At 41.1% G+C, this 27,737-nt stretch overlaps 1 protein-coding gene across 1 annotated transcript; it reads right to left on the bottom strand.

Moving 5' to 3' along the window:
* On the bottom strand, window positions 1-27,737 carry c15h1orf174 (chromosome 15 C1orf174 homolog). The gene is made up of 5 exons (XM_078558227.1): window positions 27,601-27,737; window positions 20,443-20,553; window positions 11,751-12,326; window positions 8,024-8,182; window positions 1-2,889 (listed from the first exon to the last, which is right to left on the bottom strand). Exons 1-5 carry the CDS (start codon window positions 27,613-27,615, stop codon window positions 2,815-2,817), a joined length of 936 nt encoding a protein of 311 aa, XP_078414353.1. The 5' UTR covers window positions 27,616-27,737; the 3' UTR covers window positions 1-2,814.

The raw sequence follows: 27,737 nt of genomic DNA, 5'->3' as shown, positions 1-27,737 counted from the left end.
TACACATCAGAATGGTGGGTTCACAGAGGTGCCATGGGGGAGGGGGAGCGATGAGGGAGTGGAATGATTTTCAGTCAGAGAATGGGACATGACATTTTCTTTTAGTACATTTTCCTGTCATCCTTTGGCGAAAAGTATGAAGCAGTAGAAGGATTATCAGACTGATCACCAGGCAGACATTCCTTCTATGGCCCGTACCTATCTTTATACCTGAGGATAGGGTAGTTAGTCCTATACGTTGGCAGGGCTCCCACAACCCAGCTCATGGGACTAGAAGAAAGGAAGAAACAGGAACAGGCAAAGGGAACATACATAAAATAACCAAATCAGTAGAGGAGCAGTGATTTATTTCTGGTGTAAGCTACTCTTAATATTTGTCTGCCACATTTAAAAACAGACATTTTGTGCCTGTTTGTTAAAGGCATAAAACAAACAACAGAAAGGAAAAGAATAAAGTTCCTAATAATCTGAAAAACATGTTAGCTTATCACTCTGATCATTAACATAAACCACAGGGAATCACACAGCAATCATACAGAGTGAAATATCAACCATTACTTCTTTATATTTGTGCCTCTTCCTTCATTGAGTCTGAGTCCATCACCTGCAACAAACATCTTTGATTTGCTGGTTCTACACATCTCCTGACCAAACTAATGTTTTCCTCTGGCTGCTCTGACTATGCACACCACTTAACACATTTATTTCTCCTACTTATTTCAAATTCCTCCTGTCTGTTATCCAACATATTGGCCCATGTCCAATATGATTTTGATAACCAGAGTTCCTGTTAAATGTGAAGAGTAGAGCAACCCAGCCCATGTTTAATATGAGCCAGGAGCAACATCACAATCCACAATGGTCTCAGAATGCAAACGTACAAACCTGCTCTTAAATTGAGTTTAAATAGAATAAAAATATTTTTCAAAAAGAGCTACCATTAAAAAGTTTATTTGGTTTATCCCATGCAATATAAAAAGAACTGATTTTGTTGGTTTACCGAAAAATTAACTATTTCTGAAATGAACCTCATAACTACATCACTTGATGGTTAAAGTTCCAATAGGTCAACCGACTTTCTTCCCTTTATCTTATGAACAGCAAAAAATGTGCTTTAAGTTCAGTTCTGTATTTCAACTTGAAGAAAGCACTGTTCACAACTTTCCACCTACTGCTAACTGCATGCTAAAAAATGTATTGGTTTTTTGTTTTGGTATTTTTCAAGGCCAGACAGCAGGCTTGAATATATATAATTGAAGCAAAACATTTAATACCAAGCTCCATAATTTAACTGCAACAAGGAGTTCACAACTGACTCATAAATCATGACTTAGGGACTGTCCTGGGGACAGAAGAGAGGGAGAAATTCTCCAGAAGGATGTTGCCAACATCATTAATTCCAAATGGGGTCCAGGGGGCTGACTGAGGACCAGGCATAATACCCAGAGGTAGGAAGAATCAAAACTTCCAGCACAATTCCTACTGAAGTTTCAAGTGACATTTGCAAGAGACTGATGACTGACACAGGTCAACCAAAAGGAGTCACATGCTCAAATAAATATTAAATTGAGAGTTATTGAGTGTAATAATTTTCTCCCTTTACTGCATAGTAAACCTGCTGAAGCAACAGAACAGCAGGACACAACAAAGTCTTTTAATTTTACAAAAGAAAATCACCATAATCAATTAAATAAACAAGAGAGGATAACTGAAAGGGTGAATTAGAATAAAGACATCTTACTGAAAATGGAGTTGTAGACTTTGCTTCTAAAATTAGGAGCATTGTGGAAAATTGTCATCAATCATCCCTGTTATTTGTTAACAAATACCTACCGCACCAATTAAGATAAATGACTCAATCAAAAAATAAGTGAAATGTTCAATTTATTCTGGCTGTTAGGTTTTGAACACAGCCACACTGTGAAGACTGCTACTCACAGATTCCTGTGTTTATTTTTGCTGTGGTTTATTATCTTGTTCCAATACTATGGAATAATTGTTCGATATTGAAAAAAAGTCATTTCATTTCATTCACTATTCATAGCAATTTTTCCCTGAATTTACAAAGATATTCCATGTAACTGACCAGAAGAAAAAGAACCATTTACAAGAATTGCAAAACCATTCACTGAATTCCCATGAATACATTATCTCAAGTATGCAAATGTTTCCTGGATAATAATGGATGGATAAGTCATTTTAGTATCGCCAAAAGAATCTGTGTGAAAGATGATTTTCCAAACCATACCACAATTTAAATTGTGATGTTTAGCTAAACACGCAATTGAAATCAATAATTATTCCAAAAGATGAATATATACAAAATCCATAAAACCAGTTTTAAATTGCAATTATGATATTAAATGGCAGAACATTCTGAGTTCATATTCACATTGGCAAAGGCTCTGCACAAATGCCAAACCTATTCTGACATTTATTTCTACTTCTAACTTTAAACAGTTGATGCAACGCCATCATTATTTTGATTTATTGCTCTATTAAAAGCTATAGATGCAAATGCCAGGGCTATTTTGTTTTAAGTGCAAACTTAAATAAAAGACTACTGTAAAAGGCAAGATATAGCATAAAAATCACAGAACAGAACTGAAATAACAAAGCCAAAATTTTGATTACTAAATACCACAGATTTATGTTGTGCAATCTTTGAAAATGTATTAGCTGAGCAACTACCAAAATTAGTTTCCACAACAAGCCAGGCCACAAATTAAGGCTTCGCTATTATTAGGTATGAAATCAGACATCTTTGGTTTGACTTGACTGGTTAACAGTTCCCATCTGTGCTTTGACAGACCATCACAAACACTTCTCCACCATGTCTGGTGTATTTTGCTGCAAAGAATTTACTTTCGTTTCAGTTCCCACAGGCACCTTTGAAGACAAAACATTATTATTATTAGTTGCTGGACTTGTATTTTTCATCTTCCTTAACAGATGACGAGCTAAGATAAATTGGTGAACCCTGTAGCAGTATGGGTCCTGGTATGCTGAGACAGACAGATTTTTGTTCTCTCAGTAAATTAAGGGATATGGGGAGCAGGTAGGAAATCTTGGAGTTGAAGCCCAAGGTCATATTGAATGGCGGAGCAGGCTCGACAGGCCACATGGTCTATTCCTACTCCTAGTTCTTGTGTTCTTGTATTCCTTCAAAGCCTCAGATACTTTTGCTATTCCGTGGATCAGCCACATGGAGACCTTTTCTTCTCCAAGGTTTTTCATTTGAAGGCCACATTTCAACAAATCTCCCTCTAGCCAGGATGGTCGGAGTGTGTCCAGTGTTCAGCATTATTCGTGACTCCTCAGATCCTAAAGCAGCCTATGTCCATATGCAGCAAGACATGGATAACATTCAGGCTTGGGCAGATAAGTGGCAAGTAACAATTGTGCCACACAACAACCATCTCCAACAACAGAAATTCTAACCATTTCCCCTTGACATTCAATGGCATTGCCATCACCGAACTCCCCCACTATCAACATCCTGGGGGTTGCCATTGACCGGAAATTGAGCTGGACTAGCCATACAAATACTGTGGCTACAAAGCAGCTCAGAGGCTGGGAACTTTAAAAAAAATATATATTCACTCATGGGATGTGGGCATCGCCGACTAGGCCAGCATTAATTGTCCATCCCTAATTGCCCTTGAGAAGGTGGGGGTGAGCTGTCTTCTTGAACCGCTGCAGTCCATCTGGTGTAGGTACACCCACGGTGCAGTTAGGGAGGGAATTCCAGGATTTTGACCCAGTGACAATGAAGGAACGGCGATCTACTTCCAAGTCAGGATGGTGAGAGGCATGGAAGGGAACTTCCAGGTGGTAGTGTTTCCATGTGCCTTCTAGATGGTAGCAGTCGTGGGTTTGGAAGGTGGTGTCCAAGGAGCCTTGGTGAGTTCCTGCACTGCATCATGTAGATGGTACACACTGCTGCTACTATGCGTTGGTGGTGGAGGGAGTGAATGTTTGTGGATGCGGTGCCAAACAAGCGGGCTGCTTTGTCCTGGATGGTGTCAAGCTTCGAGTGTTGTGGAAGCTGCACTCATGCAGGTAAGTGCGGAGTATCCCATCACACTCCTGACTTGTGCCTTGCAGATAGAAGACAGGCTTTGGGGAATCAGGAGGTGAGTTACTCGATGCACAACTCCTAGCCTCTGACCTGCTCTTGTAGCCACACTATTTATATGGCTAGTCCAGTTCAGTTTCTGGGCAATGATAACCCCCAGGATGTTGATAGTGGGGGATTCAGCGATAGCAATGCCAACTAATGTCAAGGGGCGATGGTTAGATTCTCACTGGTTGGAGATGATCATTGTCTGGCACTTGTGTGGCGGGAATGTTACTTGCAACTTGTCAGCCCAAGCCTGGATATTGTCCAGATCTTGCTGCATTTGGACTTGCACTGCTTTAGTATCTGAGCAGTCACAAAATGGTGCTGAACATTGTGCAATCACCAATGAACATCCCCACTTCTAACCTTATGACAGAAGGAAGGTCATTGATGAAGCAGCTGAAGATGGTTTGGCCTAGGACACTACGCTGAGAAACTCCTGCAGTGATGTCCTGGAACCGAGATGATCGACCTCCAACAACTGCAACCATCTTCCTTTGGGCTAGGTATGACTCCAACCAATGGAGAGTTTTCCCCCCTTATTCCCATTGACTCCAGTTTTGCTAGGGCTACTTGATGCCACACTTGATCAAATGCTGCCTTGATGTCAAGGCCAGTCACTCTCATCTCACCTCGGGAGTTCAGCTCTTTTGTCCACGTTTGAGGTCAGGAGCTAAATAACCCTGGCGGAACCCAAACTGAGCGTCAGTCAGCAGGTTATTGCTAAGCAAGTGCTGCTTGATGGCACTGTTGATGACCCTCTTCCATTACTTTACTGATGATCAAGAGTAGACTGATGGGTTGGTAATTGGCTGGGTTGGATTTGCCCTACTTTTTGTGTACAGGACATACATGGGCAATTTTCCACATTGCTGGGTAGATGCCAGTGTTGTAGCTGTACTGGGGAACAACAAGTTCTCAAGCACAAGTCTTCAGTACTATTGCCAGAATATTGTCAGGGCCCATAGCCTTTGCAGTATCCAGTGCCTTCAGCCATTTCTTGGTATCACATGGAGTGAATCAAACTGGCTGAAGACTGGCATCTGTGATGCAGGGTTCCAGAGGAAGCTGAGATGGATCATCTCCTTGGCACTTCTGGCTGGAGATTGTTGCCAAAGCTTCAGCCTCATCTCTGGCACCAATGTGCTGGGCTCCTCCATCATTGAGGATGAGGATATTTGTGAAACCCCCTCCTCCTACAGTGAGTTTTTTAAAAAAAATTGTCCACCACCATTCACAACTGGATGTGGCAGGACTGCAGGGCTTAGATCTGATCTGTTTGTTGTGGAATCGTTTAGCTCTGTCTATCACTTGCTGTTTATGCTGTTTGGCACGCAAGTAGTCCTGTGTTGTCACTTCGCCAGGTTGACACCTCATTTTTAGGTGTGCCTGATGCTGCTCCTGATATACCATCCTGCACTCTTCTTTGAACCAGGGTTGATCCCCTGCCTTGGTGGTAATGGTAGAGTGGGGGCATCCCAGGCCATGTGGTTACAGATTGTGTTTGAGTACACTTCTGCTGTTGCTGCTGATGACCCACAGTGCCTCATGGTTGCCCAGTCTTGAGTTACTAGATCTGTTTAAAATCTATCCCATTTAGTACTGTGGTAGTGCCACACAACACGATGGCAGGTACCCTCAATGTGAAGACGGGACTTAGTCTCCAAAAGAACACTCCTACTGATACTGTCATGGACATATACATCTGCGGTAGCCAGGTTGGCAAGGATGAGGTCAAGTATCTTTTTCCCCTCGTCAGTTCCCTCACCATCTGCCACAGACCCAGTCTAGCAGCTGTGTCCTTTAGGACTCAGCCAGCTGGGTCTGTAGCGGTGCTACCGAGCCACTCTTGGTCATGGACATTGAAGTCCCCCACCCAGAGTACATTTTGCACCCTTGCCACCCTCAGTGCTTCCTCCAAGTGATGTTCAACATGGAGGAGCATTGAATCTACTGCTGAGTGGGACAGTACGTGGTAATCAGCAGGAGGTTTTCTTGCCCATGTTTGGTCAGATGCCATGAGATTTCATGGGGTCCAGAGTCGATGTTGAGGACACCCAGGGCAAATCCCTCCCGACTGTTATACTACTGTGCTGCTACCTCTGCTGGGTCCATTTTGCTGGTGGGACAGGACGTACCTCGGGAGGTGATGGTGGTGTCTGGGACACTGTAAGGTATGCTTCCATGAGTATGACAATGTCAGGCTGTTGCTTGACTAGTCTGTGAGACAGCGCTCCCAATTTTGGCACAAGCTCTCAGATGTTAGTAAGGAGGACTTTGCAGGGTCAACATGTCCGAGTTTGTCGCTGTTATTTCTGGTACCTAGATTAAAGCCGGGTGCTCCATTTGATTTCATTCCTTATTCAATTTTCTGTAGCAGTTTGATACAACTGAGTGGCTTGCTAGGCCATTTCAAAAGGGCATTTAAGAGTCAACCACATTGCTGTGGATTTGAATCACAGGTAGACCAGACCAGGTAAGGATGGCAGCTTTCCTTCCCTAAAGGACATTAGTGAACCAGATGGGTTTTTAATGACAATTGATAATAGTTTCATGGTCATCAGCAAGAACATTACGGTAGTGCCTCCCCCTAGTCAGGAGGCGAGTTACTTTGTGGTGAATAAAGCCAAAGCCTGTCCACCGTCTCCAATGTACAAGTCAGGAGTGTGATGGAATACTCTCCACTTGTCTGGATGAGTGCAGCTCCAACATGACTCAAGAAGCTTGACACCATCCAAAACAAAGCAGCCCATTGACTGACACCCCATCCATCACCTCCAACATTCACTCTCTCCACCACTGATGCACAGTAGCAGCAGTGTGCACCATTTACGAGATGCACTGCAGCAACTCACCAAGGCTCTTTCGATAGCACCTTCCAAACCCTCAACCATTACCATCTAGAAGGACAAGGGCAGCAGACAGACAGGAACACCACCACCTGGAAGTTCCCTTTCAAGCCACACATCATCCTGACTTGGAAATATATCGCCGTTGCTTCATTGTCACTGAGTCAAAATCCTGGAACTCCATTCCTAACAGCACTGTGGATGTACCCACACCACATGCTCTGCAGCAGTTCATGGTGACAGCTCACCACCACCTTCTCAAGGGCAGCAAGGGATGAGCAATAAATGCTGGCCTAGCCAGCAGTGCTCACATCCCGCAAATGAATAAAAAGAAAGGCTAGTGAGAAATTCTCTAGAACAGCTGTCATTGCATTCAAAACTTACCGTCAAAAAGCATAATTCAAGCTCCGTAAAATGAAGCAATTTTATTTTAATTGTTCTCCATCTAACTAGCTCTTAAGGGAATGGCCTTTATTCTGGTTGGACATTAAGCACTTGAAAATGTGCATTTCTGGACTGTTTTATTCTTAAAAAGGCCTTTGTCCAATTTCTCTCATGAATGCAATCTCCTCTTATTGTCAAAGGTGTCTCACCCTACTTCATGATGGAGTATTAATGCTAATAAGTATTTTATGCTATTAACTTAACCAAAAATCAAACTTATAACATTAAAGATGTGCAACAAAAGACTTGAATTGCTTCATATTAATTCAAATCCAAAACAAATTCTTAATGGCAAAGGCAACTCTGCTGTGAAGTGGGTGTAATTTCAACACAAAGTGCCGCCAAATACCTGCTATTTTACTTATCTCAACACTTCTGTTTCTCGCTCCACAGATGCTACCTGACCTGCTCAGTATTTTCAGTTTTTATTTCAGATTTCCAGCATCTACAGTATTTTGCTTTTGTATGCTTAACTGATGTCAGTCACACGCTGAATCATGGAGTGCTTCCATGTACTCAGTATCACTATTCTTGCTGCTGTATTGTGATGAAAACATTCCATCATAAAAGTCTCCGTAGCAACCAGTACACAGCAGTAGTGTCATACCTCAGTTTCCAAAGAAGGCATGACTCTTGGCTCTCCTGCTGTCTCATTCACTGCCCTGTCCTCCAGTTCTTCATCCTCTTCATCTTTTGCAATGAAATGCCGCCTCCTATACTCTCGCCTGGTGACAGAATCCAGAACTGGTACCGATTGGGGAAGATCCTGAAACATTCATTATGCTATATATTTTATAACGATTCAAATGTACCCACCTTCCCCCAAAGCTAATAATGATTTACATGGGGCATCTGGCACTAATATGCATTGCATCACAATGTTCCAATGAGGGCTTTATGCTATTCCTGATAGTCTTAGGAATATTTCAGGAGACAAAGACGGAAAGGGAATTAAGTGTTCTAACTCACTGCTCATTCACTGAGTAAAGGAGGAATCTGGAGCCAGTCTTTCCTTAAAACAGGTTTATTCGCAAAACCCAAAGAACACAGGCACAGACTCCCTTTTCCTCTCCTCCAACAGATGGAAACGTGTTCTTATATATACTTGAGAATAATGCCCCACCTTTCCCCAATTACTAACAGCTGCTCTCACTTATAGCTAAGAGCATGCACTTCATTGTGACAGGATTGCAATATTAACATTAAGGGTGGTGCACTGACTCAATTAGGTGCAGACAGATGGCAGCAGTGCTCATCTTCATCATTAATATAGAGGAATACTAATCTCAAGGACCGTAGAGATCATAAACCACTGTCTTAGAATTATTCAGACTTCGAATATCGGTACATTATAAAATTGAATGCTAAAAATTGAATTATGAACCAGTAACATTGATGTAATTTTTAAGAGAGCTTCTTCAATGCACTTTTACAATATCTGTAAAAAAAACTGACAGATATCCCTCAAGAATATATGTTTCAAAAATAAACGCACATGTTTAAACTTTAAAATGACTTCATGGATAATAACAACCTGATCTAATCAGTTTCAATTTATTGCCAAGTATTAGGTTCTGTCTTGGATTCAAATGGAATATGGTTCAATTTTTTTTTGAAAGATGACAGACTAATTTTTGCCATTGTAAAGACCTTCTTACTTCACCTGTCATCAATCCCTTTATGTTTCTGGACAAAGTGCAGCAAATCAACCATCAGGTAAAAGCAGATCTGAAGGAGTGTAAGTTAGTTAACCATTGGAAAGTATGCATATACATATCTCAAAAGATGAGGAATATAATTTTCCAACTTAATGCAACAGTTACTAAACTTCTCGATACCGTCACTTCCTAATGCACAAGCACACCTGGCCGAGGTTCCCTTTGACAAGGCTATTAAGGAATTTCCATTTCAACAAAATCTCTCTTTCAAGAGAAAGCAATGGTGGCACTTAAGAGTTTCATAATACTGTTGGATAGGCACCGATATGTATGTAAACCTATGCACTGGTAAATGGTTTAGAATTGCTCGACTGGGATATTGCTTCACTTTTAATGGTTTGAGGCCCTTGGTGACATTGCTTTGTTGGCTTAAAATTGTCTGAAAGCAAATAAAACACCTGGGTCTAACTATATTGTGGCTTGAGTTAAAGGAGTTTATCTCCGGCTTTTTGAGTTTGTGAAATGAAGATCAACTAATTAATTTGGTTTTTTTGGATTGATTTTGGGACCACTTTTTCCATGCCTGGTTTTCTATTTAACCATGGAGCTTATGCTAGAAGTTAGAGTGTCTTTCATTTAAACATCAAATAAAGACACTAATCTGAAAAACTCCTGACAGAAGACTTCAAGGTAATGACGAACCTGACTCAGATCGCAAGTAAGTCATCTTAGCAAATTATGCAACAATATTAGCAAAGCAAATGCTTCACTTCTGATGGGAATCAAACAGTGGGAATATACCATGCTAAAGATCTTGAAACTAAATTTTAGCATCTGAAGTTACTGCATTGCCATAAGGCTCCATTGACTAACTTCAAATGTAAAATTGACAACACATTCTAAAACCAAAGTCAAAGTCAATGGTAAAAATTGATCATTTGAAACTCAAAGTTACACACATTTAGAAATATTTTACAATGTCAAGAACTTGCATTGAATTACACAGAATATAAAGCACAGAAAGAGGCCATTCAGTCCACCAGACCATGCTGGCACACATGCTTCACCTAAGCCTCCTCCCATCCTTTCTCACCTAACTATCAGCATAACCCTCTATTCCGTTTCCATCACATGTTCATATCTAGTTTACACTTAAATGCATCTATACCATTCGCCTCAACTATTTTTTGTGGTAGTGACCTCCACATTCTCATTACTCTCTGGGTGAAGAAGTTTCTTCTGAATTTTCTATTTGATTTCTTGATGACTGCCCTATATTGATGATCTCTCGTTGTGCTCTTCTCCACAAGTGGAAACACACTCTGGGTGGAATTTAATGCCCTCCCAGAGGCAGGTTTGGCAGTAGGAGGGGCATTTAGTTTGGCAGGACGGTGGCAGGTGGGGACCCGACAGGTCTTCCTGCCTTTGCCCTGGTTAAATCCAGGACGGAAGGCTCATGGACGGCCTTCCTGCCCCTCTGCCATTTGAGCCCCTCAAGTGGGCTATCAATGCTTTTGACTGACTGGCAGCTCTCACACTGCGATCTTTGATTCCAGGGAAGGCCTACCTGAGAGGCACTTAACTCACAGGCCTTCCCCAAAGGTGGCGATGCGGTGCTCTCGCTGCCTCTTCAGCTGGCAAGCGAGACCGCCATTGCCTCCATTAAATACTACTCACTGCATCTACTCTATCGAAACCTTTCATAATTTTAAAAACCTTTACTAGATCACCCCCTGGGCCTTCTCTATGAGAAAAGAGATCCAGCTTGTTTAGCCTTTCCTGACAAGTATAGGCTCACAGCTCCAGTATCATCCTTGTATATCTCTTCCACACACTCTCCATTGCCTCTATTTCCCTTATATAACATGACAACCAGAACTGTAGACACTACACCAAGTGTGATCTAACCAGGGTTGAATAGATGTTCAGCGTAACTTATCTACTCTTCAAATTCTACCCCTCTAAAAATGAGCCTTAGTGCTTGGTTTGTTATGGCCTCATTCACCTATGGTGCAACATTTAATGATCTGTGCATTTGTACTGCCAGATCCCTTTGCTTCTCGACTCCATTTAGATTATCTACTAAGTAATATGTGACCTCAGTTTTCCTCCCAAAATATCATGCCTCACATTTACCCATGTTGAAATTCAATTGCTAATGACATGCCCATTGTGCAAATTTGTTAATGTCTTCTTGTAATTTGTTGCAGTCCTCCTCAATGTTGACCACCTCCCCCAATTTGATATCACCACAAATATAAAGATCCTATTTTTGATTCAAAAGTCTAAATCATTGATATAAATTGTGAAGAACAGTGCTGCCAGCACAGATCCTTGTAGGATCCCACTTCCCGCCAGTTTGAATAGCTATCCTTTATCCTTACTCTCTGCTATCTGTCCAGTAGCTAATGAAATTATATAAAACACGCTTCCTCTTCTATTCTAATAGAACAAACTTCTGCCAATAACAGGAGAAAAATAGAAATAGAGTTTACATCCAAAGCAATGTTCCACTTACAGGCAGAATGGAGGAAGACCATTTGACCAATAATACATCTTTTTGGCATCATTTTTTTCTTCAAAGGGAATATTCCCCAATGTTTTTTGCTTCCACAGAATGATATCCTACTCTTCCATGTGAATGAATAAGGAATAACAATCATTTATGATACCTACTTGCATTATCTCCACATTTCCAAAGAACTTGCCAACAGGCATTGGCTGATTGCTGTCCTCGTCCAGAAAAATGCTGTTATCCACTTTGAATGAGGTGCCTGGTGGCTGATCAATCTCCATATTATTTCTCCTTTCTGTATCATTATCTACACTTTTCTCTGCTTTCTCAATGTCTTCCTTGTTTTCCAACATACCCTTATCGATAACTTCCAACACTTTCTTAGTGGGTATCTCTGTTGAAGGACCATTATTATTAGTCAGTTCTTCAATTTCAGCTGCATGCTCCATTTGTTTTTCTGTCTCTCTCCACTGGACGATGGTTGTGGAGGGTGCCTCACTTTCCTGAGCTGCTGGGGTCACTTCTGCGCAGTCCTCATTAATAATTGGCTTCTCATTTTGCTCTGTCGATTTGAGAGATGGTTTGTGGGGAAGGATGATTGCAGAATCTTCCAGATCCTGCTCAGCAGCGCCAGTTTTCTCCTCTGTCTCTACTCGATCACATTTCCTTTTTTTTGAGGGATGGTGACTTGTACTGGAAGCCATTTTATCCAGTCCGGGTATTACTTCATGTGAAGGCTGCAGCAAAAACACATACAGAAGTCATCACTAAACATTGTAACGCTTCAAATACCAACTCTAATTAGGAACACAATGTAAATGAAGGATCTTGATTAACTATGAGACGCTATTCTGTATTATTGTGAGGCATATTTAAAATTTAGGTATGCTATGGGGGGGGGGGGGGGGGGGCAGAAAACATACTCAAGCCACAATATGTGTATTAGTGATTTGCAGTATTTTTTGTGTTACTGTTAATTCATCACCAAAAAAATCCAACAACAAGCAGTGACAAATTTGTAACCAGCAGCACATCACTCCAGTGTTATAGAAACTATTTAAGCATCATAGAGTGCGCACAAACCTCCAAACAACTCATCTACCCAACCTGCTGAGCACCACCTGACCCGCATGTGGCAGAGTCCGTAGATCACGCATGGGACTTATCAGCCATCTCAGAGCCCATCAAACCAGGATGGAAGCAAGTCATCCTCGATTCCGAGGGACTGCCTAAGAAGAAGAAGATATAAATTCTCTTTCCGGATACAACTCATGTTTTGAAGGGCAAAACCTACTGTTGCCCTGCTGGGTGATTTACACAATTCAAATGGACAGTGTGAAAAATATCCACATTCACCATTAAGCTTTACTAAAATTTGAAAGACCACTGCGTTCCGAAGAACGGAATCTTTATTGGTGGTAGATGCAGTGCATTTGGGGAGCAAAGTCCAGCACGCCACACGTGCAATACAAAGTAGGCTTACAAAAGGTCGAAAGGGAGAATGTAAACAGATCATGTCATCCACTACAGTTCCTATTCACAATTGTATAGGAGAGGACACAAAGGAAGGGAAATGTATCCAATAAATGAAAAACAGAAGGAAATGTAGACGTGCCACGCTCTAAAGCATTGTCTACCAAAGATTTCTAAAATCTGATTGTAAATCTGACAATTGTAATATTAAACAAGGTCATTAAACATTTGTGCCATCTATCCTAGTGCCATGGGAAAATCTTTTTTTTATACGTAGGAGAAAAGTCGTGTCCAGTGCATGCCAGTTAAAAAAAACAAAGAAACTAGTCACAACTTGAAAGCTGACATTTACAAGCAGTTATAATATTTCAATTGATCTCAGCAATTTGTAAGGAGCTACAATTAACTGAATTTGCCTATCTAGAAATCCCAAAGGCACAGATCAGCTTAGCAGCTAAACGTTACAACTGTGCTGATGGCCGGTGGAATATCACAGGTGATCTGCTAGCAGGCATATGTTTTGTACATGCCACACACTGTTACAGATGCGAAACAATATTTTAAAAAATGTAAGTATAAAGGAGAGCTGCAGTTCTTCCTGAGCTTGGGGAGAAGTCAGCGATTTTTTAGCACTTGCCGTATACAGAAAAACCTTTAGCTTATAATTGAACTGAGGAAGCGCTTATTTACAATAATTCAACTTTCTGGCTTTGAAAGGTGGGGACAGGTCCACGTTAGCAGCAGGCTACCTTGAGACTTACTGTAATGATCCTGTCCTTATAAAACCACAATCCTTGACACCATGAGCAATGCCAGGACAGATCTGCTAGTGACTCATGATAAAATCTCCTGCACAAAGTAGAATATCAACAGATTTGCACATTTCAACCATTTGGTTTCTAGGGAATTTTTTTTTGGGATAAGCTTTGTAAACCTTTTTACACAAGTTGGAACATACTACAAAGATGAGATGGTTTCGCCACAGCATTTACCTTAGGAAATTGGCCCCATCCTTATTCTGCATTTGCATTCTTAATTACTAGGTCATGGAGGCAGAACATAGAACAATACGGGAGACTGGATACTTTATTGGTGTAGATGCACAGTGTCTTTGGGGAACAAAGTCTAACATACTAAATATACAATGCAAAGCAGGTTTACAAAAAGGTCTAGAGGCAAGGTGTAATGGATCACATCATCCACTGCAGTTCCCATAACAATCGTATGAGACAGGACAGAAACAAGGGAAGGGAGATAAATACAATAAATGAAAATCTGAGGGAAAAATCAGGTCTGCCATGTTTTAAAACATGGCCTTGCAAATATTTCTGAAGTCTGATTTTAAATTAGAGCATTGTGCATTACCACTGAGAAAAGCAACAATGATATGTAATACTCTATGACAAAAATATGAATTGCTCGTTCTATAGAAAATCTTCTTCAACCAACCACAATCCAAATCCCCTTTTTCAACACATATTAGCTTGAGTTGCTACCTACTGTATGCACACTGAACAGAATTGGTAGAGGCATGGGGTTACATCACCTATGCACTCCACTGATTTCAAAATAACTATAAAACATGCCGAGTGCATCATCTGTCTATAACGTTTAAAACTCAACCAGTAATCTCATATCGGAAAATGTGGGACTAGTTCTGGCAAATATCCAGTTAAGCATATTGGTTTCATTTTAAAATAACTCTAGAGCCTCATTCTATTTCTGTTCTATAATGCCTTGTAATAGTCAGTTTTTAAATCATAGGTAGATTCCAAGTGTTTCTGGCATTCCACTCTGGTACATTTTTGTGAAATCTGATGACTCAGAAAAATCCATCAAATTTTAAAGTATCAACACTTCAGTTATCAGAGGGGTTTATGTGAATGAAAAATATTGTACTGCAAGAAGAATTAATGTCTTTTTGCCCATTGGTGTCAGGATTTTTAACACATTAAATCATTGGATGTAGTTTCCAGATCACACTGCTCTCTTCACAAGGTAAAAAAGTAGCAAGTTCCAGCTTCAGTGCAACTGGATTGATGACACAACGTTTCATTGGTTTGGTTGCAGTAATTATTTACTTATACAGCCAATCACAACTGCAGGTTGAAGAAAAACCACTGCAAATGGAATCTGTTAGGTTGAAGGTTCCACTCACATTACAAGAGCTAATTCAAAATATGGCTCATAAATCACAAGTCCTACAAGTCGAAGAAACTTAGAAATGTAAGGATTCCTAGAACAGAATTGATCTTCTTAAACATGGCACACAAATGAGGACAACTCTTTTGTAACAACTAACTGCATTGAACTGTGGATTCCTGGGAAGAGGAAATTGAGAGGTTGAGATCATGTTATGGAGGATGAAGATTCCTCTTATGAAGGTCAATTAAGTTTTTAATCAGTTCACTGTCCGTCATGCTCCAAAAACCATCACCGCGTTTAAACATTGCCAAATCAAGCTACTGAGAAACCTGTACAAGATATCTTCCATTTGCCTTGCATAGACTAAATGAACACTTTTGTCCTCACAGGTAAACATCTCATTTATCCCAGTCCAGAGAGGTTAGGCGAAGATTGGCATTAGCTGAGGGTTACCTACCCCAGGTTTACTCAACGGTGGAGCTGAACTAACTAAAATCATACAATTTACCAGCACATAAAACTGATGAATTTCCTGCTGTCTAGCTAAGGCCGCCCACCTAGTGCAGCAGATTAATTAAACACAGTAAATTTTACCTCTATTGATAACTTAGGGGTATGTGAACCAAGTATGTGACCAGAATGGCCCAAGGCTCCATCACTATGCTGTGCTAAGTTAACTAACCTCTGAGAAATATCAAGATGCTACATTTGGTCTTTGCAGTTCTGGGAATGGAAAATAAAATCAAGATTCTTGCCTCCTAAACTTAACCTGTGCTGCATTGTGCCACGAACATTGGTAAGAATAGAATGACGGTTAACGCTAATGTGTCCCTAGTCTGATAGGCCTTCGAGAATCGCTGTTTAGGGTTATGGGTGAAGAATGGTCCACAGGCATGATTGGGGGTGGGGTGAGGGGAAGAAGAGAAGCTGCTACGTCCTGTGGAACCATAACCTAGAAAAGTCAGCAACTTTAAGACAGGAATGCAGAAAACACACCAAAAACCCACTGTAGTCCAAGACTTTATACCAGAACTTACAGCATAAAGATACTAAACAATTCTGATTATAAATCCTGAAGCTAATCAGTTGTAGAGGAAATCAAAGAGATCTCTGTCAAATAGCTCATTCCTAGTGTCGTGAACAGCAGTAAAGATTTCTGATCAATTCCTCAGCTTTTCCTCAATGAGGAATCACCCATCATCATCTTTTTAAGGATTAGTTTTGCCAAAACATTTTCAAGGTTTCTGGATAGGGATTATAAATTGATAACAGGCTTCCAAATGAGTATTCATAAGAAGCTGGAGAAGATAAAAGGGATAAAACAAAAACAGCTCCTTCCAAAAAAGTAAATAACACTTTTAGTTTTTGACTTAAATTTATTGCCTTTCAATTCTTTTTGTATTAAACAGCTGGTAGCATATAATGCATTTCAAAATCTTCTCAGTAATTTGTGAAATTAAAATTAGATGCACCTGTGATGCACCCACCAAGAACAAATATTCTGCTAATTGGCTAAGGTCACATATGAAGAATTTTGGGCAAGGTGCTCACCCCTATGAACTATATAAGTTATGACCTTCAGGGGAGAAGGAAAGAGCCAGGGAAGAAAAAAAAAAAATCACCCTTTAAAACTGGAGTTAATATAGTATTCCCTCTCCTAATCTCTGACAATCTTCAAGTCAAGCAAATGATGCTGTGTTATTAGTGGGACATTTCAACAGTAGGACTTAGAAGAAGCAAGATATAGTAACATGGACTTCACTAGGTTATATATGCGCGTTGGATTAAGAAAACGCAAAATTTGAGACTCCTGCGTTCTATAACAAAATACACACCAGCCTGAACCAAAGGTAAGCACAAATTTTCTAACTGTAAACTAACATTATCACATAGAAAATAAGGCAGACTTGCATTAAATATAGCATCTTTCAAGATCACCAGACATGCCAAAGCGCTTTAGCAGCCAATGAAGTGCTTCTGAAGTGTAGTTGCTGTAGTAACGCGACAGCCAATTTACACACAGCAAGCTCCCACAAACAGAAATGTGATAATGACCAGATAAATTGTTTTTTTTTAGGATGTTGATTGAGGGGTAATTATTGGTCAGGACACTGGGGGATAACTCCCCTGTTCTTCTTGGAAATAGTGCCATGGGATCTGTTAATCCACCTGAGATTGCAGAGAGGGCCTTGGTTCAACATCTCATCCCAACAATAGCACCTCTGACAGGGCAGCACTCCCTCATTACTGCACTGGAATGTAAGCCTTAATTTTTGTACTCGGTCCTAGAGTGGGACTTGATCCCACAATCTTCTGACTCAGAGGCACAAATATACATCTAACATACTGAGGTGGCATTGTAATATTTAAAATTGACTAAGCTGATTCCACATTAATGGTATGTAGAGGAAATGGATCTGGCAAAATAATTTCTAAATGTAAAAGAGAGAAAGAGCTGTGTATTATGATCATTAATTCCTACAGTAGAATGATTGAAAGCCAAGGTTGTTTTGGTTCAGTCACTGGGCAGTGATTTCCATAGAAACATAGGACTTAGCAGCAAGAGTAGGCCATTCAGCTCCGTAATTGAATAAGATCATGGCTGATCTGGTAGTGGTCTCAACTCCACTTTCCTGTCTGCCCACCATAACTCCCAACTCCCTTGTCTACCAAGAATCTGAATTTATTCAAGGCAGGTTAGACAGTGACCCAACCTCCACTGCTTTCTGGGTAAGAAAATTCCACATACTAAACGGCCCTCAAGAGAAAAAAAATTCTCCTCATTTGCCTTAAACTGTGTCCCCTAGTTCTCGTCTCCAGCCATAACTGCTTTTTCCCCCTGAAACATGCCATTTCATTTGTAAAACCTGTATAAATTGAAGGCAGCATACTGCTACAATTTGTTGGAGTGTTAATGCATGATGCCACGGCAACACTGCCCTTGCCCTGAACTCACAGCTTTCTCTAATATTTCTCCCATCTCTCCCTAGGCTCATCTTGTCCATGAGACCCACCTCCTGTTCCCTTATTCCTATCTCCACCAAGCTGCTGACCATTCAGCATCTCTTCCAGGAGCCTCTGTTAAACTCCTCTCCTCAGGTACTCCATTTCAAATCTGCTATTGCCACCCTCGCAAAAAACTACCCTCGATTCCTCTGTCTTTGCAAACTACCACCCGATCTCCAACCTCACTTCCTTCTCCAAAATCCTTGAGCACATTGATGCCTCCCAAATCCCCCAAAGTGTTATAACGGGAGCACTTTACCTCAAGTGGAACTGATGGTCATTTGGAATTCATCCTGCTCACTGGGATTCAATGGGCATAAGAACATGGGACTTAGGAGAAAGAGTAGGCCATTCAACCCTTTGAGCCTGTTCTGCCATTCAATAAGATCATGGCTGATCTGGTTGTGATCTCAACTGCTCTCTGCCCAATGACTGCTCCATAAACCCTCGACTCCCTTGTCTATCAAAAAACCTGTCTAACTCTGCCTTGAAATAAACTCAAAGATCCAGCCTCCACTGCTGTCTGGGGAAGAGAATTCCACATACTAATGACCCTTTCAGAGAAAACATTTATCCTCACCTTCATCTTAAATGGTAGACCTCTTATTCTTAAGCTGCATCCCCTAGTTCTAGACTCCCCGACAAGTGGAGACATCCTCCCAGTATCTACCCTATCAAGTCCTCTCAGGATCTTGTATGTTTCAATAAGATAACCTCTCACTCTTCTAAATTACAATGGGTATAGGCTTAACCTTTCTTCATAAGGTAAACCCCTCAACCCAGGGCAGTGGCACACAGGAAGCAAAAAGGCCAATTAAACCCAGGTGTTCTCAGTCACAGTGCTCATTGGTATCCAAATCTGCATGTGGGACTGCAACTTTAATTTTGAACTCCTCCAATCAGGTTTCTGTTCCTGCCATTGCACTGAAACAGCATTCATCAAATTCACAAATGATACCCTATGTGACGGTGACTTTACAGCACGATCCCTTCTCAACCTGTCTTCAGCCTTTGATTGTTGCTGATCACACCATCATGCTCCAATGCCTCTCTTTCGTTGTCCAATTGTGCAAGATTGTCCTTGCCTGTTTTCACTCCTATCGTCTAGTAATAGTTAGAGAATCTTCTGCAATGGCTCCCCTTCCTGCTTGTGTACCATTACCTCTGGAGACCCTTGAGAATTTATCCTTGACCCCCTTCCATTGCCATCTATGCGCTGCCCTTTGGCGACATTATCCGAAAGCACAATATTAAATTCCACAGCGATGCTGATGACACCTAGCTCTACCTCACTAGATCCTTCCATTGTTTGTCCAAAAGCCAGTACTGCAGGAGCAGAAATTTCATCCGACTAAATATCAAGGTGGCTGAAGCCATTCTTTTTGGGGTTCCCCACCACAAACTCTGTTCCTTAGGCAACAACTCTATCCTGCTCCCTGGCCACTATCTAAAGGATGAACCGGGGGAGTTTGCAGCATCGCCATCCCACTCAACCCTGAGCCTAGCCTCCAATTCCATATCCTTTCAATCACCGAGACTGCCCACATCCACCTTTGTAAAAATGCCCATCTCTGCCTCACCTTATCTGCTGAGACCCTCATCCATGCCTTTATTACCCCTAGATTCAACTATTCCAATGCTCCCCTGGCCAGCCCTGCCTAAACCTGAATTCACCCAAACTCCACTGCACCTATCCTAACTCACACCAAGTCTTTTCAACTGACCTACACTGGCTCCCAATCAAGCAATGCCTCAATTTTAAAGTTCTCATCCTCATGTTCAAATTCCTCTATTGCCATGCCCCTCCCTATCTCTGTAATCTCCTAAAGTCCTACCATTCGACGAGATCGCTGCAACCCTTCAACTCGGCTTCTTGCACATCTTGAATTTCCTTCGCTCCATCATTGGCGGCTGTACCTTTAGTTGCCTACGCCCTAAACTCTGAAATTTCCTCTCTAAAACCCCTGCCTTGCTCTCCTCCTTTAAATTGCTCCTTAAAAACCTCTCTGACAAGCTTTTGGTTACATGTCCTAATTTCACTTTACAAGGTTTGGGGTTAAATTTTGTTTAATAACTCTCCTCAAAAATGCCTTGGGATGTTGTATATAGCATCTTTAATGTAACAAGTTGTTGTTATACTAAACTCCAAAAACAAAGCAGTTAATCTGTGGATAGTGATTTAAACCAGAGGAAAAAGGTTAAATGCAATGGTGTTGTCATTTTTCTTACCCCGGTTGTTTTCTGCATTGAGCTGTCATCCTTGATATCCTGCATGGGGGTGTTTGACGCTGCGGAACAGAGCTCCCTATTCCTAAGACGTGCTGAACGACGGATACCAACCTTAAACAAGACGTTTGGTAAATTTATCAGAACTGGAGCAATACACAAATGCATGTGCATAGAATATAAAAAAAACAAAGTCAATTTGTGATAATACAAGATTTGAGAAGCCCAGATTTTTTTTCCTGAAACAATAATTATGGATGCATTGCATAATATAACTTTTGCATTAACGTGAAATGATTAAATGTATGCTTTACAAGATTCTTGGTTGGTGCATGATAAACATAAGTAGGATTTCTATTTTTAAATACTAAAACATTTCAGCAGTCTAATTTTTGGATACTGTATATTATGCAGTTAAAATGTTAGTCTAAATATTTTGCAAAGTCTGATTTTATTCCCAATCTGTTTCAGCGATATTTTCTGATCAAGTTTCATAAGAATATAAGAAATAGGAGAAGAGCATATCCCCCCTCAAGCCTGCTCAATACTATCATGGGTGTACCACTCTGTATCATTCAACTCAGGAGATCACTTCCACAATCATTCAGGTAGGTATTATGTTCAAAAATTAATTGTGGGGTGGGCACAAGGCTGAAGGTTTGCCTAGGGCACTTAAATATTCTTGCACCAGCCCTGCAGACTGCTGCAAGCAGGACAGTATTTGGTGAAACTGATCTTGGTGTAATCAGATGTGGGTGAAACAAGGCTGTTTACTATCACCATTGTGGAAGCCATGATAAAAGAAGAACTAGATGAAGTACAGAAAGGTGTCTTATCAGGAAGTCAATTGGTGAAGGTAGGGTGATTTGCAGACGACCAGGCCCTGGTGGCTAGAACAGCAGAAGATCTAGAGATACTAATGGATAGATTGAATGAAGTGGCGAAAGCTTACAAAATGAACATTTTATGTAAAGAAAATATAAAAGTTATGAAAATTGGAAAAATAATGGCGGGATTGCAGAGGTCAAGATAAATGGTCACTCAGCTGGAACATGTATCACAATCCAAGTATCTGGGAGGCATCTTGTCAGAAGCTGGTTACTACCATAAAGAAATCAGAGATAGAATAACAATGGCAAAGAATGCATTCACCAAACAGAAAGAATTGCTCAGCATAGGAATGTCTAGAGATCTTAAGAAAAGAATTAACAAAACTGCAATTTGAAGTGTCTTGTTGTACTGGGCTGAAACATGGATTTTGAGAAAAGCAAGAATCCAAGATTAGAAAGCTGTGAAACATGGTTCTGGAGAAGGATGGAGTGGGACAGTTGGAGAGAAGATGTTGTGATCCCAGCTAATGTTACTACTGGACAAGTCTGATCCCAGGGTGGAACCTGGCTTGATAGATCCTAACTTTCATGTCTTGTTTAGATGTGTGGAGAGTGGCTACTGAACAGACTCCTAAATGTCAGCTGATGAACTTTTAACAAAAGAATAAAACATTTATTAAACAAGAAAGGATGAACTATATTATAATATTCCTTCACCCACAGCTATACCTTTACAGATTTGTAAGGATAACACAAGTTACAAAAGCTATCTTTCACTTACTGTGAATGTTAGAGTGAATGTAAACCACAGTCCATGTAAACTAATAGGTGCCTGTGGTCAGGCACACCACACTCTGAAACCAAGTGTCAGATGCCACCTCAAACAGATGCTATGGATCTCTCCTCCACTCCCTCCAGATGCTTGTCACACCATGAGCCAACCGTCTTTCACATGAGGGTTTCCAATCTCCACTCTCCAGGAACTCACTTTGGAATCTTCTCCCAAACTGACTTTCTCTCAAGACGCCTTCCGCAAGGGTTCACCTCCAGGGTTTCGAACTCTTCTTCCGATATTCCTCTCCCCGGATCATTATGTGCATTCAAGCTTTCTTGCACACACTCTCTCACTGACTCAGCCGTCAATAGTACACCACTGCTTCACATGCCCATAATAAAGAGTTACAGGCATTCAGTATCTCCTCAGGCCTTCTGGCTTCTCGCACACCTATATCATTTTAAATCTGCTTTCTGCATCTTTCTCCCTTTAAGCTTGAAGCCTTCCTCTCTGCTCCTTTCTTTCACTTCCACAGAACAGGGCCTTTTCCAGACTCCTGCTCTTCCTCTGACTAGAAGGTCTTCTTGGGACCCCTCCTTGGCCTTGGGACCTTTCGGTTCTTTTGGGAAATCTACTCTCTCTGCAGTTCCCTCTCCCAGTAGACTGCTGACAACTTGGTATCTCCTTTGAGATCCAGAACTCACTTGACATTCACTGTCACTTTAACTTTAGAACAACTCATTGAAGATTTTTAGACTTATTTCCCTCAGCAGTCTGCTAGAGACAGACTTAAACTGCTCCTTTCAACTTACGGCATAATGGCCAACTGAACTCAAACTGCTGCTTTTAGCTTTGTGTGTCTCGGTATGTGGTGGGGAGGGGGGGGGGGGGGGCGCTCTGGACACTTGTTGCTAGGCAACAGCGGAGTTTTTTTACTCGTTTGCTTTACTCCCTTCAAGAGTCGTAAAAATTTCTTTAGAAATATAGTCATCTTTTAAAGTGAAACCAAAATTAAACTTCTCCTTTTCTTAACAGGCAAATACAAATCAAATTTAAACATTAAAGAGATACCTTATTCTTAACATACCCAAATACATGTATTACATACTTAAATTCTCTCTATTTCCTAACACCTTTCTCTTGAAAGAAAGGTAGCTTCACAACAGTGAAGGTTTCTTTACAATGGCCTGACGCCCGCCTCACACAAACTTATCATAAACCTCTAATAATAGCTTATTACATACTACACAAATAAATTTTCCAACTCATTTCACAATTACACGTTATATCATACAATTACAAAAGCATACTTAAACAAAGTCAATAAATGTATTAGCAGAATTTGTACATCATAGTATTCTCACAACTCAAACTGTGGGTCCTTTTTCCTCTTATTCCCAGTCTTTAACTCAGCAAAGAATGTTTCATTTAAATCCACAGCCCAATTGTCCTTTTCATTCGCTGTAGGCATAATTCCATCCTCGAGTTAATTTTCCGAACTCAAATGCAGTAAATTCTCATTTCGATTTAGCAAAGTCATAATGACATTTTTGTGCATTAATATCTCCTTTCTTCCCTGATCAAAATCTCTTTTTGCTGTTTTGAGGATGTTGTTGAGATGCTTTTCATATTCACATTAAAGGGTTTTGTACTCCTGCTTGGTTTGATTTTTGAACTTATTGTGATCTTGTTATTTCTCCGAATCCCATTTTGAATAGGTCTTTTCCACTTCTTTTTGAACAATGTCAATTACTTTCTCCCTGCAGAGTTTCATAGCTCGTTCCAACCCTTCAACTCTTTTGCATAATCCACGAACTCTATCATGCCTCTCCTCGACAGGGTTTAAATGGTCTTTTGCAAACTGTCCACTGGCCTGCATTTCCACTGCTGTATTTTGTGTATTAGCACCGGAAAGCACTTGTGAATCAGTATCTCTGGGAATTTTGTTGACAATTCATGATTTCCAATTCTGCAGGCACATTAGTTGCTTTCACATTGTCCATTGCTGAGGTTGATATATCAGTAATGTTACTTGGATCAGTTCTTTGATCAACTGGACCACAATTCGGGAAAAAAAATACTCATAGGACCAACTTTAGAACTGTTGACACTCCATACCACACATCTCCTTTCTCCTTTTTTCCAGTTTGCTTCAAAGTTCAAGAATCTCATTGCTCTTCACACAATGAGGCTCTAACAGTTCATTAGTCTTGGTTTTCAATTCTGCATTCAACCAATTATTCTGATTTACCAACAATTCCTTTTCTTGTTCAAGGCATTTACCATGATATTTCACCATGATGCTTGAAGTTCATCAAGTTTTAACTGAAGATTGACCTTTATTAAATTTGCTTCTACAAGTTTATCATTTAGACATTTCAAGTCCTCAGTCAAGTATTCTACTTTCTGTTACTGCTTCTCAATTGTTCTAATCAATTCTCTTCCTTCATTAGCAAACTCCTCTTTTACGTGGGAAAGTTGGTTTTCTAATTAGGTTTTCCTTCAATTGCTTGCTATTGGAAATAAGTATCTCATTGTTGGCCACAGCAGTTTTCTGAAGTTGGTTAAGATCAGCATGATCAACTGCCTGCTGCAATACAGTCATTGCCACTTTACTGTCTACATTAGCCAAATCATTACCCAGAATAAAATTGACTCCTTCTTTAGGTGATCTAAGAATAATTCCCACAGTAACAATTCTCTTCACAAAGTAATCTTGTAAGTTGACTTTACACAAAGAAACAGGTTAATAAATTCCACTAATACCTCTTATTAATACTTTTTCCTTCCCAAAACTATCCAGAACACAAATTGCATCATCAGCCACCATCAATGATTGAACCACCCCAGTATGTTCCCTTGTTGGGCTCTGGTGCATGGCTGTCAGGTGTTCTCTGATACCTCTTCCAAATATTCACATTAGTTTTGACCCTAACAATGGGTACCAATACATTATTTAACAGGAGAGTGTATCATAGCTGACCCTGATTCCATTTTCACCCAGCAGCCACATATGTGTGCTTCCTGCAGAGGCCAATGGAAAGTGATCGGGAATGAAAACCCACAGGAGTCAAAGTCGCCTGTAGTGTCCCCATTACCATAATGATGAAAGCAAAATACTGCAAATGCTGGAATCTGAAATAAAAACAAAAAGTGCTGGAAATACTCAGCAAGTCTGGTAGCATCCGTGGAGAGAGAAACAGAGTTAACATTTTGAGTCGATTATGAGTCTTCTTCAGAATTATATTCAACTCAGAACATTAACTCTGTTTCAGTCCCCACTCCCACTTTGCCTCAGATCAGTTAACTCCCAGCAGAATGCAATTGGACATGTGGTCTTTGTGTGTCACAAGAAAGATTCCATGGTTAAACACCAAGTTAAATATGCTCAGGAGGCAGTATTCCTCAATCTAGTGCATGTTAAAAATAAGGTTACATCAGACAATTCTATTTTTTAAATTGTGCTTTCCTCTATATGGTGACCCAGGTTCCCACTGTCCACAAAGTGCTGTTGAGCTGGGAATAGCCACAGAAGCGAGAGAGATTCCTGCCAACTGGCATCCTTACTGATCCTAAATGTCAAACATAAGCTCCCAACCTGAGAATATTCAGCAGACCAACACAGTTGAAATTTTGAATTCTTTCTTGACATTAAACATAATGTTGGAGGCAGATGGAAGAAATATTTGATATCCATCATCTTTTCAAAGTGCCCCCTGACACAATTAGTCATTAAGCCACCTGCTGTGGTACTGAATCACAGGGTAGTATTTAATGGAAATAAAGGGGCCTCTCCCACCAGTTGGAAAGCCAGGGAGAGCCCTGCATCACCTCTTTTAGGGAGGGCCCACTGAAGTAAGTGGCACTCAGCAGTGGTGGGCCTTCCCCAGGATCAATAATCCAGGAGCAGAAGGCTCACCCACCTAGAGCAACTAGCCAGAGAGCAGCAGCTCTATTGAATGACAGCACCACCGGGGAGGGGGTGGCTGTTGCTGATACGACACCCACCCAAGGCCTAGTATTGGCACTGGATCCCAGGCCACAGGTGTGATGGCAGCAGGGGGGTTGGTCATGAGGCGGGGATGAAAGGAAGAGGGTTTTCTGCAGCAGGAACAAGCGGGTGGCTATCAGCAGGCCCCTCTTCCCAATACCAGGTCCTTTGATCAAGCACTGATTGCCTTTGAATGGGGGATCACCCTCCCTCGCACCCCCCCCCCAACCCCCTGCACCCCCCACCCCACCCCACAGCCTGTTATACACTCCGCTCAAATTTCCTTTCCATTTTAGATGGTCCTTCTGTTACCATCCCAACCCTACACGCTGCCATTGAAGTTGGAATTTCTTCCTCTTAATAATCTAAACCTAAACCTGGTAGAATGCCTATTTGGACAAAGTTCTGAAAACTGCTAGTGCTCAAGGAACAATTCCCTAGTATAAATTCGCATCATTAGGAGAGAGTGGGAGGAAAAGCTGTGGGGGGTGGGGTGAATGGGTAAAATAAAAGTTTGTTTTAAACAAAATGACTAGACAACCTTTGAGAGCATAATACATGACTTCATATTTATGTCTCGCTCACCCACTCACTGCTGAAAGCCTAACACTATCCCGCCAGTGATTTTACTGTTTACACAAAGCACCTTATATAATGACATAATCGACACTCTGAGCTTTTCCATGTGCACCACCCTACTGACATAGGCCTGTTGGAATGTTTACAAACTGCTTTCTTGGTGCCAAATATAAATGGGAAAAAGTGACTGGGCCTCAACCCTCCGAGGACCACAGCAAACTTTCAGCATCAGTGTTTACAACTTTATTTTTCCAACTGGGAGAGATAAACATCTAGCAGCACTGCACGTTGTTGTTCCACTTCACAACAGTCAGAATTTGAGATGCAGATAAAATATATTCTACAGGCACATGAAAAGGCCTTTTATTGGTTTAATTTAGGCACACCCTTTCACATTCGCTGTTACTTGCCTCAAACCAAGAGCATGCACCTTAAAAAAAACTCTTCCCGACACAGCATGGATTAAGTCTGGCAACCAAACCACATAATTTACTGGCACCCTTCTTCTTGTGGCAATAGCCACAGTCAGATAATATTTCTAATCTAACCCCGCAAACAGCCCTCCAGCAGTGCCCTTATCACCTCAAACAAAGCCATCCTCCCAGCTACGTCTGTGCCACCCTGAGTCTCGACTGCAAATCCAGTAGTGCCCGTTTTAGCCTGCTTCATATAGGGAGGGCCAACTGGTGGGGAAGGACACAGCCTGCACTGAACTGACTTCCTGACTCCTCTTTGTGACTTGCCGACGATATTTTTAGACCTTCTACTAAAATACTTACGCCGGTTGGATTAAAGGGGGCTCTGGAGGGCGCAATTAGTCATTTATTTTTAATTGCATCGTAAAAGCTCAGTACTTGGAAGGAGGCAGCAGTTGGGAGTCTCAACTTTGTGAAGACGAACAGATCAGCCCACAGCCTCGGGATCCCTTATACAACATTCCGTAGCTACAGTAAGCACCTGTAACCCGAACACCAGTGGATTCCTACCTGCTTAGTCTTCATCTTCAATGAAAATCTTGACGAACGTGCCCTGTTACAATCACTCACTCGCTGCGAACTGAATTGCAACAAACATTGGAACTTTCAGCGCAACTCAGCCTCCCACACACAACCCCCTCTCCACA

Source organism: Cetorhinus maximus, chromosome 15 (genome assembly GCF_964194155.1).
Source record: "Cetorhinus maximus chromosome 15, sCetMax3.hap1.1, whole genome shotgun sequence".
Classification (NCBI taxonomy): Eukaryota; Metazoa; Chordata; class Chondrichthyes; order Lamniformes; family Cetorhinidae; genus Cetorhinus; species Cetorhinus maximus.
Note: the sequence above shows the minus strand (reverse complement) of the source record. Positions and strands in the feature narration are given on the sequence as shown.

Bases quoted from the DNA above. Each gene is read 5' to 3' on its own strand.
- c15h1orf174 (XM_078558227.1), bottom strand. The intron at 8,183-11,750 runs GTAGGTATCATA...TGAATGTTTCAG, and splicing joins GAAATGTGGAGATAATGCAA to GATCTTCCCCAATCGGTACC. The intron at 2,890-8,023 runs GTATGACACTAC...TTGTCTTCAAAG, and splicing joins TGCCTTCTTTGGAAACTGAG to GTGCCTGTGGGAACTGAAAC.